Source organism: Gekko japonicus, unplaced genomic scaffold (genome assembly GCF_001447785.1).
Source record: "Gekko japonicus isolate JY-2015 unplaced genomic scaffold, Gekko_japonicus_V1.1 scaffold1556, whole genome shotgun sequence".
NCBI lineage: Eukaryota > Metazoa > Chordata > Lepidosauria > Squamata > Gekkonidae > Gekko > Gekko japonicus.
This window is the reverse complement of record NW_015173718.1, coordinates 382253-397258: the sequence shown is the minus strand read 5'-3', so window position 1 is coordinate 397258 and position 15006 is coordinate 382253. Positions and strand designations below refer to the sequence as shown.

Sequence of the window (15006 nt, the reverse complement as noted above, 5' to 3'; positions counted from 1 at the left end):
TCGCTTTCCCGTCCATTCTCATTCCTTGTAATGCCGGCCAGCCTTAATGGGCTGCCGCTTCACCCATTAATCCTTTAATACCTGAAACAGAAATGTTAATTGCCAGAGCGTCTCAGTTTCAGGCAGATCTATTGGTATCCCACACTTGGCCTGCCTGCTAATGAGAGAAGTCAGTTTTAAAGGAAGTTGTCTCTCACTGTGAGTCATGGTTCTATGTCAGTTAATGGACGAGGCAATGGCCTTTTTTTTTTAAGTGGTGGCCATTAATTCGAACAGACAAGCTAAGATATAAAAATAAGATGACCCATAGGAGGATTGCACCTATACTAGAAGACTGTAGTTGTATTTGGTGTAGTGGTTAAGAGCGCAGACTCTAATCTGGGAGAACCAGGTTTGATTCCCCGCTCCTCCACATGCAGCTGCTGGTGTGACCTTGGGTCAGTCACAAGTTCTCTCAGAGCTCTCAAGAGAGCCCCACCTACCTCACAGGGTGTCTGTTGTGGGGAGGGGAAGGGAAAGGGATTGTAAGCCAGTTTGAGACTCCTTTGGGTAGTGAAGGGCGGGGTATAAATCCAATCTCTTCTCTCTTCTTCCTTTCTTGTCAGGATTATTCTCTGTGGAACCGTCTGGGTGCCACCCTAGCAAACGGGGACCGGAGTGAGGAAGCCGTGGAGGCCTACACGAGAGCTCTGGAAATCCAGCCTGGCTTCATCAGGTCCAGGTACAATTTAGGAATCAGCTGCATCAACCTGGGAGCCTACAGGTAAGGCTGAGCGATTCAGCACCTGTGCGGAGAAAAGCCGCTGTGCTGCCCCATTCCCTTGTGATGGAGAAGAAGAAACCAGGGTGGGGGTTGGTGTGGAGAGAAGGAAGCTTGCTTTGGGGGGGGCTGGGGCCACCAAGGTGGGGAGCAGGCTTTTTCCTTACATGGAGAAGTAGAAAGGATGCACTTGGAGAACACCATTGGGGGGTGACCAAGGGCTGAACTACACATTATGATTTCTTAAGTGTTTAGTGTAAGTAACTGTGATGGACTACACTTTAAAAGCAGGTTTCTGACTGCATCATATTCAGAGAGCTGGGAGATTAAGGGTTAATGCCTCACTATGAAACACAGTTTGATTGACAGGCAGCTGCCTGCATGCATCCCCCCCCCCATCGGTCAGCACCAGCTGAGGAGAACTTTAAGAGCAGCTGAATGCTGGGGAAAGGGTCTTTTCTCCCTTTTCCTGTCTCTGGCCTGTCAGTAGCCAGACAGTTGGAGCTGCTGTGTCTGCAAGAGGGAATCAGACAAAGTCACACAACTCCTTGCTCTTACCGTATGCAATAAAATCTGAGGGAAAGTTCAAAATAGGAACTTGTAGCGCAAGTGTCAGCCAAGCTGAAAACCGTTTATTCACAGTGTAAAGAACGGAGGATCAGGTTTGGCAGGAGAGATTGGTCAGTAGGTTAAAACTGCCAGTCTAGCCAAGCAGAAAAGGAATCTCGCTTCTGAGAAACGGGGAATTTTTCCTACTCTGTTATTCAGTGGGTTCATCTCTGACAGAACCCCGGGTTTGTGAAAAAGAAAGTGGTCTTAGACACCTCCAGAGTGTAAAGGAATACTATAATCTCACCGTGACTTTTGGGGGGGGCAAGTTTAGGGGTCAGGATTGCTTTATCGGGGAAGAAAACAGTGTGTGTGTGTGGGGGGGAAGATGTTAACCTTTCTCTTCCCTGTCACTATCTTGCTACAAAGCTACCCCCAAGCTGCTTTACCCCCTCAAGGGAGATCTTCCAGGTATCCTATTTCTTTTCCTCAGTGGGGTAACAGCAGGTTGTGGCCTTGCAAGAAAACAGTAGAAGAGGAACTTTGGCTGGGAAATAACACCCAGACTTTGTGAGGTGCACAAAATTTCAGTGTGGACCACAGACACTGAGGGTTTTACAACACTGAGGGTTTTACAACACTGCCCGTCTTTTGGGACAGATCGCTGTATCCATCTGTGTTTGAAACCCGCAGCCTTAAATCTCCACCTCATGGACCAGGGTGGGTTTAAAAAGAAAGGGTATCAGTCTCGTAAATAAGGGAATCTATCCCCGCTGCCTACTTTTGTTCCCAAACAAAAACAAAGAGTAGCGGATATTCTTTACTAATGTAATTTTTCTCCAGCTCATCTTCCCATAAAGGATTTTTTAAAAATTCATTCAATACATCACCTGGTTCTCCATAGACATTCCCACTTCCCCTTGCTGCTAATGTTTCATTAAAATACAATTCTAAGTGTTTTGAGTGGAGGATAATTAGTTTTCGGTGATGGTTGCAGGATGGCATAGAAAAAGATAAACGAAGGGTAGAGCCAGATAGAAGGGGGTTTTTTGGTTTTGTTTCAGAGAGCTGAAAGTGGTTTGATGGAGCCCGTCAAGCTCACTGTCGTTTCGCTGTAATCTCTGGCTGAATCAAATTGTTTTGCTCAGTCATTAAAAAAAAAACAACCCCAAACCAAACCCATAATTTGGTATAAAATATACAGAATGTCATGATTTAAAACAATTCTTAGACTCATATAAAGACCATGTCATGATTTAATGACATGACTCACATAAAGCCCATTTCTCATTTACTTATTTATTTATTTATTTATTTATTATACCCCGCCCATCCTGCAAGCAGGCTCAGGGCGGCTAACAGTGCGGTACAATGTACCTAATTGGCATACCCCTAAAAGTCTTAAAACTATATGAAACCATATAAAACATACTCATTCAATACATAAATAACAATTAGCAGTAAAGTGCGTACAATACTGAAGAACAGATGGCGTGCTTTCAGATTTCAGCCCACCTTATTCGTCTAATCATCATCCCCCATGCAGAAAGGCCTAGCGATATCCCTAGGCCCGCCCCAGGATCCAAGCATTCATTAGGGTCGTTGATGGTAACAGGAGTGGCGGCTCCTATTGGAAGGCCTGGTGGAAGAGCTCCGTCTTACAGGCCCTGTGGAACTGTAATAGGTCCCGCAGGGCCCTGATCCCCTCCGGGAGCTCGTTCCACCAGTGAGGAGCCGCCACAGAGAATGCTCTGGTCCTGGTACTGGTGAGTCTTGCATCCCTGGGGCCCGGGATAATCAATCAATGTTGGGCCCCAGACCGTAGTGCTCTCTGGGGTATGTATGGGGAAAGGCGGTCCCTCAGGTAGGTCGGTCCCTGGCCATGTACTTTTGTATTGCTAATAGCTAGTAGAAATCGTCTCAGAGGTTTTCTAATGCTTGGAAAACCTGCAGAACCTGTTTGACCAGAGATGATAGTCAGGTTGGGGGAAGGCTTGGTGGCCCCTGTTGTGTCCAGACACAAATGGCAGTGATGGGAAATGCTGTCAAGCTGCAGCTGACAAATGGTGACCCGGGTAGGGTTCTCAAGGCAAGAGACGAGCAGAGGTGGTTTGCCCTTGCCTGCCTCTGCGTAGCCACGGTGCCCTCCCTTGTACTAACCAGGGCCGACCCTGCTTAGCTTCCGAGATCTGACGAGATCAGGCTAGCCTGGGCCATCCATGTCACAGGGCAATACATGCATATAAACTCCTAGTAAGTTGCAGCAGACTTATAGAGACTCTGCAGGGCTTTCAAGGCAAGAGATGAACAGAGGAGATTTGCCATTGCCTACCTCTGCATAGCAACCCTAGACTTCCTTGGTGGTCTCCCATCCAAGTACTAACCAAGGGCAACCCTACTTTGCTTCCAAGATGAGACTAGCCAGGGCCATCCAAGACAGGGCCAAGACACAGATAGTGGCACTCTTTTCATCCTACAGCAGTCTTTGTTGACCTCGCCAGACCCAGGACTCACTGAGCTGTGAACATATGAAAGTTGTCACCTGACAGGAAGAGGGGGACCCAGAATTATGACACCACGGGGGTCAAGGCCAGGACCTAGGGCAGCAGACCGGTGACAAGCCAAGCATTAAGAGATGTCGCATAGGGACGAACAAACCAAGGGTCAGAACCCTGGTGGAATCCTTTCCACCACTGAGCTTCCTGGCTTTGTCATCCTACTATAGGAAATGTGGCTCTCTGTAAGCTTGCGGCAAGTCCTTCCGGAAGGCAGCGGAAAGGGGGCAGTTCTGTACGGGTTTGCAAAACTAGCAGATAGGGCTGTGTGATCCATGTGAGGGATGGCTCGAAGACCACTAGCAGCACTGGATTTCTTCCCTATGGAAGATCAGACAGACAAGACCAGGGATCCCCAAGGCTGTGGCACCGACCGACACCTTTCCTGGCGCCCACCAAGTGTTTGTAGAAGAAAGTGGGTGGAGCTGGGTGGGGCCTTTGCCCAGCAAGGTTTATAATTGGCTGAGGGGGATTTTTCCCCAAAATGTTGCTTTGGCAGCAGCTGCCACCACAACAACACAAGAGTCGTCCCTCTGTGACTGAAGGCAAACCGTGGGAAACGTTTTGTGGCTGGCTCCAGCTCCCATGGCAGCCATTTTGTGGCTGTGCCCGCCACGCTGTGTCAGAATCCAGAAAGGTTGGGGTCTCCTGGACAAGACAAGTACTCTAGATCAGGGGTGGCCTAAACTTGCTTAACGTAACAGCCACATAGAATAAACGTCCGATGTTTGAGAGCTGCAAGACATGAACAAATATTACACACACATTTTTTATGGAAAAATATGCAAATTTGCCAGTTTGGTGTAGTGGTTAAGTGTGTGGACTCTGATCTGGGAGAACCGGTTTTGGTTCCCCACTCCTCCACTTGCAGCTGCTGGATGACCTTGGGCAAGCCATAGTTCTGTCAGAGCTGTCCTTGAAAGGGCAGTTCTTGAAAGGGCTCTCTCGGCCCCACCCACCTCACGGGGTGTCTGTTGTGGGGAGGGGAAGGGAAAGGAGGTCATAAGCCGCTCTGAGACTCCGAGTGAAGGGCGGGGTATAAATCCAATCTCCTCCTCCTCCTCCTCTTCTTCTCATTAAATCTGACTGTGTGAAAGAGCCACATGTGGCTCCCAAGCTGCAGTTTGCCCACCCCTGCTCTAGATGTTGTAAGCAAAGCTTGGTCGGCTTTATTCAGAGGAATTCATCCAGAGACTAGGACAGGAAGCAATGGTCTTATCTGTCATTTTTTCATGTTACAGAATGGCTTGTATCAGGGTCATACAATTTTAACAGCTGTCTTTATGTCACACACAGTGTACGCCACCTATTTACTGATCTAGAGGGTCAACCCAGTGGCTCCTGCTCTGAATCCCAATATTCAGAATTCTTGATTTGTATTAGGCAGCTGATAACAACCTGTCACTGCCTTTATGTCAAAGCAAGGGCTTGGGTCCAATGGAGCGGATCTACAGATGGAAGGATTTCCATCCAGAGAGCGTGACTTTCTCACTTCTCCCTTTCTGCTGCAGCCTTCTGCCCTGAAATGCTGTTCCCCATTTTTCAGCAGAAAGGGGGGGAAAGAGAGGCTGATTTCGCACTAGAGCTGCCGCAGCTTCGATTGTGAAATTGACCAATAGTATCGGGGCAAACGGCGGCGCAACATCGAGGCAGCTCTAGCGCAAAATCAGCCAGAGTCACGTTCCGCAGATGGAAATCCTACCCACAGAAATGCTCCCTTGGATCCAAGCCAAGATCATGTTGCCGACAGGACAACTTTATTAAACAGAGACCTTCAAGTGAAAGCAAGAGAAATGATTGTATACGCCACAGGCTACACAAATTCTGATATATCAAACCACCGTCAGCTCTCAAGAAACCTGCTCCCTGTCTCCAGTGTACGATATAGTCCAAGTGTCCCCTGGGAAAAAGAGCTACCATCCATCATCAACCTGAAATGCATCCAGTTGTTCCATGGATTATAGGGGAAAGCAGTTTTATAGACAGCGGTTGATTAAGAAGATTATGGGAAGACTCTGGATATTTGTAAGCAGTTGGGTGACAGTTTCATATGGATTGTCTTACATGAGAAGCTTCTGGCAGGGAATATAGAGAAGATAATATAGAAAAGGGGCTTAGACTGATTCATGGGGGAAAGATCCATAAGTAGTTACAAGCCCTGGTGGCTAAAGGGAACCTCCACATTCAGGGGCAGTCATTCTCTGAATCCCAGTGGTAGGCGGCAGCATTGGTTGAAGAACTTGGACCGTGTGCCCTGTTGGCCATCTGTGGCCACTGGTTGGCCACTGTGTGAGACAGGATGCTGGACTAGAAGGACCTCTGGTCTGATCCAGCAGAGCCCCTCTTACGTTCTTGAGAGACATTAATCATGATCACGTGTTACAGATTGCCACCTGGGATCCTGATCTTGCAGAAAGTTGACCCACATTTTTGTGTATTTTCCCCCTCTTCCGCACCACAGAGAGGCCGTCAGCAATTTTCTCACAGCCCTCAATTTGCAACGAAAAAGCCGGAATCAGCAGCAGGTTCCGCACCCTGCAATTTCAGGTAATATCTGGGCAGCTTTGCGAATCGCTTTGTCTATGATGGACCAGCCAGAACTTTTTCAAGCTGCTAATGTGGGCGACCTGGATGTTCTATTAAGAGCTTTCAATATTGATCCCTGACAGACATAAACACACGTACACAAACCAAGCCATCCAAAAATCAAAAATGGTTTAATGACATACAAAAATATAAATATCTTTCGATTCCCGGTTTGAACAAAAGACAGACGCATCGACGTTTTCCAGCTGAAAGGGTTTCTGTGGGATTTTACCAGGTCTCCAGACAGGAAGTTTTTAAAAAAGCACAAAAGTTTGTAAATACCACCTTTGCTCAAACTTTCATGGTGGATTCAAGCGAACAGCTTCGTGGTGTTCATGGGATTCAACGGAAACGTCACTGAAAGAAACTGCATTCCCTACGATGTATACCTGTACAAAGAGAGTTTGTTTCTCTTAAAAATTCATGCTGTACCTTTAGAAGAGCACCCAAGGGTGTGTTTGGGTAATACTTCCTAAGGAGCCATACAGGCCCACTGGAAATGCAGTCTTGGAAATGCACCGTCTGCAGGTGGGGAGATGCTTCATCAGCTTCTCTCTTCCAGATTCCCTACAGATACAACCATCAATGCATGTTCGCTGCCTTGCCTCCCCTTCCCATCAATGTATTTACTTGCTAACCCGCCAGGGCTTAAAAGTACCTTCGCCGAATTTTCGTACTCCAGGAGTCTGATTTTGTGAACCCTTCCGTGGTGGAAAGCTCGAACGCACGGAGAATTTGCGGGTCAAATGACATTTTTGTAGAGCTGTGTTTGTGCAAACTTAAGACAGCTGCTTGCACAAGTGGCTGCATTTTGTAAGAGCAGGGCTGGCCCTTAAGAGGCTGGGCTCCCTGGGCCCACCTGCATCCCATCTCCCTTTTCGAAAACAAACCTGGTCTCCCCAACTCCTCCCTCTCTTCGAATGATAGTCTGTTGCTGCTCTTTAGTGGTCGGCCATTCGTTTTTGGCCGTTCCAGAGGAACGGTGCCATGGGACGCAATTTGGCATTGCCTAGCAATGTATGTGCAGTCACGTCCAAGGTGACCCCACACACACACACACAGTGTGGTCAGGGAGTGTTTTAGGCAACTGCTGGGCAAATGCCCCATGCTTCCTTCCCCTCCTTCCAAGAGGCAAACAACCTCTGGCCAGTGGTGTTGTGGCAGCTGGGACACCAATAGGGGCATCCTGCCTGCTGAGCGCCTGTCCTGAGCAGAGCTCACAACAGAATTAGTATCTATGAACATAATGCACTTTAATCTAGCTTTCTTGCTTTTTCTTTTTGGGGGGTGAGGGTGGGAACAGGCCCCTCTTTTATGCACTTTGACTTTAGGAGCAAAAGGTACAGATACCGCTGCGTTGACGTAAAGGACCTTTTTGATCCAAGGCGGCGCTTCCTTCCAGCCAAGGCGGTTTTAAAATGCAAAGAGCGATAGTTAGTCCTCAGCTTTGGATGGAGTAGCAAGAGGGGACGCACGTCAGCCGTGAAAGGACAAACGTCTGTTCCTGCAGCCTCCTGCAAGGAATTGGAAGCAGACCTTACCAAAAAGCATTCCAGGTCGAGACGAGATTGCAGCATCCTGGATGAGAAGGACCCTCAGTCCTTGGAACTTCAGACACTAACTCAAGAGTTGGGTGTCCCCCGTCCCCCGGCAAAATGTTCTCTTGCACAAGCCCTGGTGAAGCGAAAAGGGGCCAGGCACGGCCGCGATACCCCTCTGCTCCTTTCAACAGGGCTTCCACAAGAGATTGCTTCAGTCCCGAGTCAAGAAGTGCCTCAAGCAAAACCCCTTTAAATATTATTAATTTCAGAGGATGCAAACAAAACCAGGATGCATGCTAGATTTTTAACAGAAGTCTGGTGGTTCCTTGGAACCCTTTCTTCAAGGGATTGGGGGCAAGGCTAACAAAAGCCAGTGAGGGTGGGTCTCTTTGATCCAAGGTGGATGCTTCGAAAAATAAACAGGGATCTTGTAGCACCTTAACTAACAAACAAAAATTCCAGTATAATTTTCCATAGACTTCTCCAAATGTAATGTGTGTGTGTTCTCATTATACTGTCCTTTTATGTAGGATGCATTTTTTTAAAAAAAGTATTGAGAATCTTATTTTACATTGTCCACATTTTTCTTTTTTTTATAATTGATCATGAACAAGAGCAGTTATATAAAAATGAAAAGTAGCAGACGGTGCTTTATACTGTTAAACTTGGAGCTTTGGTGCCAGTTTTTGAAGCACGGTTCGCTCATTATTGGCAGGTTTCAACGTTGCATCGTAGTAATATTTGCTGGCACCGCAAATGGTAGGACCAGTCAACCAAAGCAGAGAACATTTCCTAAATGTAATTTTTTAAATATAATTTTATTTATTGAGTTTTATAAGCCTATATCATACACATATGCAAGTTCAACAATAAATTTACATACATATCTCAGCCTTATACCATACTTCTGAACAACACAGATAAAACATCTCCACTCTATCATATCTAATCTGTATTGATTATCAGTTCATAACTCTGAGACCATTTGAGATTAATTAGCTATGTGATCTGGATTTACCCTAAAGATTATACCTATAGTTCTGTAAGTATGTACTACATCTCTTCTCTCATGTCTTGTCATTTCGTGCTTCTGATATAGGGGTTTGAATTCATATACAGTTTTAATATTCCTTTTATATTTTATTTAGAACCTTTATCTCTACTCCCTCTTTATAATCAATTCCCTGTTAAATGTAATTTTTATAGTAATCCACCCCAACCCCGATCCCACCCAGAAACGTTAACTTGTAGCAAAAGTTTCCAAGAAAATCAACCTCTACTTGGTCATTTTTCTCCAAACTCGAGGCAACGTAGGAGTTGCAAGAAACCAAAAGTTAATGTAGGCTGCAGTGATCATCTTCAGCAGCAGGTAGTTAGTTAGCTAGTTTATGTATTTATTTATATTTGTATCCTGCCCTCCTTAGGGCAGGTGACACCAGTGGAAATACAAAACCTCAAAACAATTTAACAATAAATAGATAAAACAGTCAAAATAGCAGGTAATACAGTACTAGAAAATATATACAAGGTTCCAGCCATACTGAATGATTTTAAAAAACCAGGCCGTAGAACCAAGAGCGATGACAGATCTCCTTGAAGGTGTTTCGGATCCAGCGGGAAGGGGGGGGCCTCAGCAAGGGAGGCCAAATTATTGGGCGCCTGCCACCTCAACCAAAGGCCTGGTGGAACAGCTCCGTTTTGCAGGCCCTGAGACACTGTCATTGATTGGTGTTGCAGGGCCCTGATCTCAGAGGGGAGCATGTTCCGCCGGGCCGGGGTCAGGGCAGAAAAAGCCCTGGCCCCGGTTGAGGCTAAGCGGACGTCCTTTGGACCAGGGGCAACCATAGGGCTGCTAAGTGGGGGCGGGTGGCGGGTAAACCCCCGCTTCGGAGGCCCAACTCCCGCCCCCACGGAATCGGGCCCCAGGGAGAACTCCGCCCCCCGAAGCGCAGTGTGGCTGCATCACCAGAGGGGACGCAACCACGTCGATCACGCTGGGGGCGTGGCCCTGATCGTTGGAGGGAAAACTCTGTGGTTTTCCCTCCGACGATCGGGTCCATGCCCTCAACGTGATCAACATTGCGCGTCACTTCTGGTGATGTGCTGGTGGCGCGTGCGCACGTCAACGGACGGCTCCCGGAGAAAACTCTATGGTTTTCCCTCCGATGATCGGGGCCACGCCCTCAACGTGATCAACGTCGCGCGTCACTTCTGGTGATGTGCTGGTGGCGCGTGCGCGTTTTGCACGTGCGCATGTCAACGGACAGCTCCCAGAGCCCCGCGAGGCTCCCCCGACGGTAAGAAAAATTGACTTGGCAACCCTAGGCAACCAGGAAGTGTTGGTCCGCCAAGCACAAGGCTCTCTCGGGGACCTGTGGTCCAAACCTTGGAAAGTCACCTTTTTTTGTCATCTTCTGGGCGTGGAACAGGGGTCACGGGGGGTGTGTGGGGGGAAGTATTTGTGAATTTCTTGCATTGTGCAGGGGATTGGACTAGATGACCCTGGAGGTCCCTTCCAACGCTATGCTTCTAAGTTTTTGTAAGCTGGACTTGAAAGGGACACCCCACCACTGATTGTCATCCCCAGCAGCAGGAGCTGAAAGATACACTGCTTCTGAACATGGAGGTTCTGCTCAGCTACTCGTACTAAAGAGACATTGGCAGACTGACCTGTGAGGCTGTGCCAAGGCAGAGCACTGAGGCCACTGAATTCCCAGAGAGAGCAGCTATTCAGTAGTAATAGAGATCTTACACAGACAGCAATAAAACATATGCACAGATGTACTCCCTTTTGCGGCTTCCTTTCTCCCTCCAAGTTGTTATGCTCTCAGCATGTAGCTAGAGGAGAAAACCGGTGCTTCTTTTTATGAGGCTGGCAAACACCTTTGCTGAATCTTTTGCTGCCCACAAAACCAAAACAAAACAGCCAGTTTGCTTGCAAGAGGGGAAACCACTATGGAGTAGCTCATTCTAGAATATTGGCTGGGAAGATTACAGGGAAGAAGAGCGAGCCTGATAGGTGATGCTTGGAGCCAGCGGCACAATCCAGGGGGAAGTTTGGTGCTTGGGGGGGGGCGACAGTGGAAGGGCTTCTGGAGTTCTGGCCCCACTGCTGGACCTCCTGATGGCACCTGGTATTTCTGGCCACTGTGTGACACAGAGTGTTGGACTGGATGGGCCGTTGGCCTGATCCAACATTGGCTTCTCTCTTATGTTCTCCTGTTCTCCTGTGCCAGTCTCCTTGAGACAAATGGGTCTGGGCCACGCATTCGGGTCCCAGAATGTGCACGACAGGCCTTTGGGGCCCCGACATTACCCAGTGCCAACCGAGAGCGTCTCTTACAGCGTCATCCCTACAAATGCACATTCCAGGGGAAGGTTACTACCTAAAGGTGGTGCTCCAAAAAGCTAGCTTGCTGTTCCTGACCTTCTCACTCAGGGACCTTTGATGGGCTTCCTAGAAAACCCAGAGTTCTCTGGAAGAGAACTTGAAAACCAAGGTATATTTATTTTGATTTATAGCCCCCCTCCCCACATAGCAGGCTGGGGGCAAGTTCCATCATACCAAGTAACAATGCATACAGATTGTAAATTCCGGTACTCCAGAGCCTCAACAGATGAAGTCTGCCACAAGTTGGGGTTCCAAATGGTTATTCAGATCTGGGTTACTGGAGGGGAGGCCCAATAAGGTGTGGACGCCCACCACTTCAGCTAAAAGCCTAATAACACTAATTGGGCACAAATGAAGAGCTCAGCCTGGGGGAGCTACTTCAGCTGCAGCACTGCTGAGTGCTTGTCCACACTTGGTAGAAGAACAGTTAGAAACCCCTCAGTTTCTTCATAGTGCTTTGTGTCCACCATTATAATACACAAAGTAAAAAGGTAAAGGTTCCCTTGGGCTGTGCTTACAAGGCTAAAGGCAGACCCATTTCCTTGTCTCCTTAGGTTGCTTTTTAGTGCCAATCTGGTGTCTTTCCCCCCCTCCCTCCCCGGACCACAGTTTCAAGGCAGAATGGCGTGTGATACTTGAAACACAGGGCTGCCTCCAAAAATGGAAGCCATGGGTCAAGATCTCTTCTACCCTCTTTTCCTAGGTTGGCAGGAGCTGGAACTAGAGACGGGAGCTCACTCCGTCATGCGGCACACTCGGGTCTCGAACTGCTGAACTACCGACCTTCCACAGCCTGCAGTTCAGCATCTTAACCACTTGAGCCACCGCAGCTCCTAATAATACACAAACAGCACCAGTAACCTAGGCTGTGCTTACAAGGCTAAAGGCAGATCCATTTCCCTGTCTCCTTAGGTTGCTTTTTAGTGCCAATCTGGTGTCTTTCCCCCCTCCCTCCCCGGACCACAATTTCAAGGCAGAATGGCATGTGATACTTGAAACACAGGGCTGCCACCAAAAATGGAAGCCGTGGGTCAAGATCTCTTCTACCCTCTTTTCCGCTGTAACATTTAGTTAAACTTCTGTATCTTCTCCCTTGTCCTTGCCAGCAATTAGGCAGTGATTCAGAGTGCAGCGGGATGACAACAGAGGGGTCGTGGGGAGAGGGAGAAAAATGTACACAGGGCTGCCATTTTGGCCAGCATCCCTGTGTACTCTCCCCCCGCACTGTGATTCACAACCTCTAGCACCATCTCTCGCTTTCCATTGTTGTGGCAAACCAGTCAACGCTCGCTTCGGGTAGAATCGCCTTTTCCTGTAATTTCAAAGGCTATTTTTAATTTTTCTTGACTGCAGTCCAGTTTCTGTTTTCTTCCTTCCCATTCAAGAGACTATTTTTATGGCCAGGTGGGGAAAAATATTTATATAAACAGTTATTTAAAATTAGGAAATGTATCTATCTATATTTTTAAGGATGTTTTTTTCTAATAGCAGAGAAAGTTTGTAAAAAAAAAAAATCCTTTTGAAGAAACACGTCGCCTCAGGTCTCGGTGTATTGCCCGCAACCGCGGCTTGTCTTCGTCACCCAAAAACTCACCCTTGTCATAGTGCACGCAAGACAGTTTTCTAAATAACAAGTTTATGCTGTGCATGACAAATGCTCCAACCTGTCGTTTAACAAAATCAGCATGCCAAGCATCAGTTTGCTTTTAATAGACCTCCGGGGTGGGATTCGGGAAGAGACGCCTGGTTAGTTTAAGATGGGAGCTGTGCCGCTTGTGTGTGAAAAACCACAAACGTCTGTGGGGCGATACTGATCATTTTTAGCGAGCGGTGAGATTCTGGTTTAGGAATCCTTACCACTAGTCCAGTACTGCTCACTGCAAAACTCACATCCACACACTCACCATAAGCAAAGAACCCCACATTATTATATGCCCTGTGCATCTCCACACGCACACCTTAAAGACTAATGGAGTTCATTCTGGCACAAGTTTCCACAAGTCACAGGCAGTGTTCCTTCTAAGCTGAGTTAGTGTGAGCTAGCTCACCGTTTTTTAGCCTCCGGCTCACACATTTTTGTCTCAGCTCAGGAAGGCTGGCTCCAGAGCAGACTAATATATACAGTAGCCAAATCACTCACTCACAACTTTAATGCCAGTAGCTCACAAAGTTGAATTTTTGCTCAAAAGACTCCACAACTTAGAAGAAACATTGCCAAACCCTATGCTGGCTATAAATTCTGTAAGTCTCTGAGGGGTCCCTGGACTCCTCTGTTTGTTTCCTGTGGAGGATCTATGTGATTCCATTGCAGTAAAAAATAAGAGCCTCATGGCACCTTAAAGAATACTCAGTGCTTGTGCTACAATAAATGCTTTTATCTTTAAGGTACCACAACCAGAGTTCCCTCTAAGCTGAGTTCGTGTGAGCTAGCTCATGGTTTTTTAGCCTCCGGCTCACACATTTTTGTCTTAGCTCAGGAAGGAGGGCTCCAGAGCAAACTAATTTATGCAGCAGCCAAATCACTCACTCACAACTTTAATGCCAGTAGCTCACAAAGCAGATTTTTTGCTCACAAGACTCCACACCTTAGAGGGAAACTCCAGTATTTTGCGCTGCTGGTAAAGGCACAAGAGTGGCGTAGGTTGGTGGGGGTTGGGAGCAGGGCTCCCTCTAAGATGTGATGGAGAACTTCTAAGCTCTGAGCAAAACCTCTACTGTGTGAGCTTCGGGCATTAAAGTTGTAAGCAATTTGGCCACTGCATAGATTAGTTTGCTCTGGAGCCCTCCCTTCCTGAGCGGAGAGAAAAATATGTGAGCCGGAGGCTAAAAAGCTGCAAGCTGGCTCACACTACCTCAGCTTAGAGGGAACCCTGGTTGGGAGTTAGAGACCCGTTGGCAGTCCTGCCGTGCCCAGGCCCCTGTTGTGGCCAGCCAGAGGTACAGTCCCAGCCATTGAGGGATTGCCCATCAGTCCACTTAACTAGTTATACACAGCAGGAGGTGACCTGTGTTTCTGCCACGTGCTGTCAAGGTACCGCTGACCCATGATGACCCCACGGGGTTTTCAAGGCAAGAAACAAACAGGGGTGGTCAGACCGTGGTCCTTTCCGCATTGGCCTCTGCCGCTCCGGATTTTCTCAGTGTTCCAGTCGAGGCAACTTAAGTCCCCGGCAAAACAGCTTCCAAATCACCCAGGGCAACAGCAGGCTGAAACCGGGCTGACCACTGAAGGGAGGTAGTATAATGCAGAATGATGGGTGGGGGGATGGAATTAAAAGGTTGGATTCGATTTTAATGCGGAATTGCTTGGAGGACACCGCGGTGAACACGGATTAGTTTGGTGTAGTGGTTAAGTGCGCGGACTCTAATCTGGGAGAACCGGGTTTGATTCCCCACTCCTCCACTTGCACCTGGCTAGATGGCCTTGGGCAAGCCGTAGTTCTGATAGGAGCTGTCCTTGAAAAAAGAGCAGTTTCTGTCAGAGCTCTCTCAGCCCCACCCACCTCACAGGGTGTCTGTTGTGGGGAGGGGAAGGGAAAGGAGTTTGTAAGCTGCTCTGAGACACCTTTGGGTAGTGAAGGGCGGGGTATAAATCCAATCTCTTATCTTCTTTTACCTCACAGG

The 15006-nt window shown here is 47.8% G+C and overlaps 1 protein-coding gene across 1 annotated transcript in view; it reads left to right on the top strand.

Moving 5' to 3' along the window:
* PEX5L (peroxisomal biogenesis factor 5-like) overlaps window positions 1-6530 on the top strand; it is a gene marked incomplete at its 5' end in the record, with an annotated part of 59474 nt that extends 52944 nt beyond the window's left edge. Inside the window, 2 exon segments of the mRNA XM_015423345.1 lie at window positions 520-763; window positions 6326-6530. Of these exon segments, the coding sequence (XP_015278831.1) occupies window positions 520-763; window positions 6326-6530 (449 nt within the window).
* Window positions 6531-15006: the final 8476 nt, after the last annotated feature.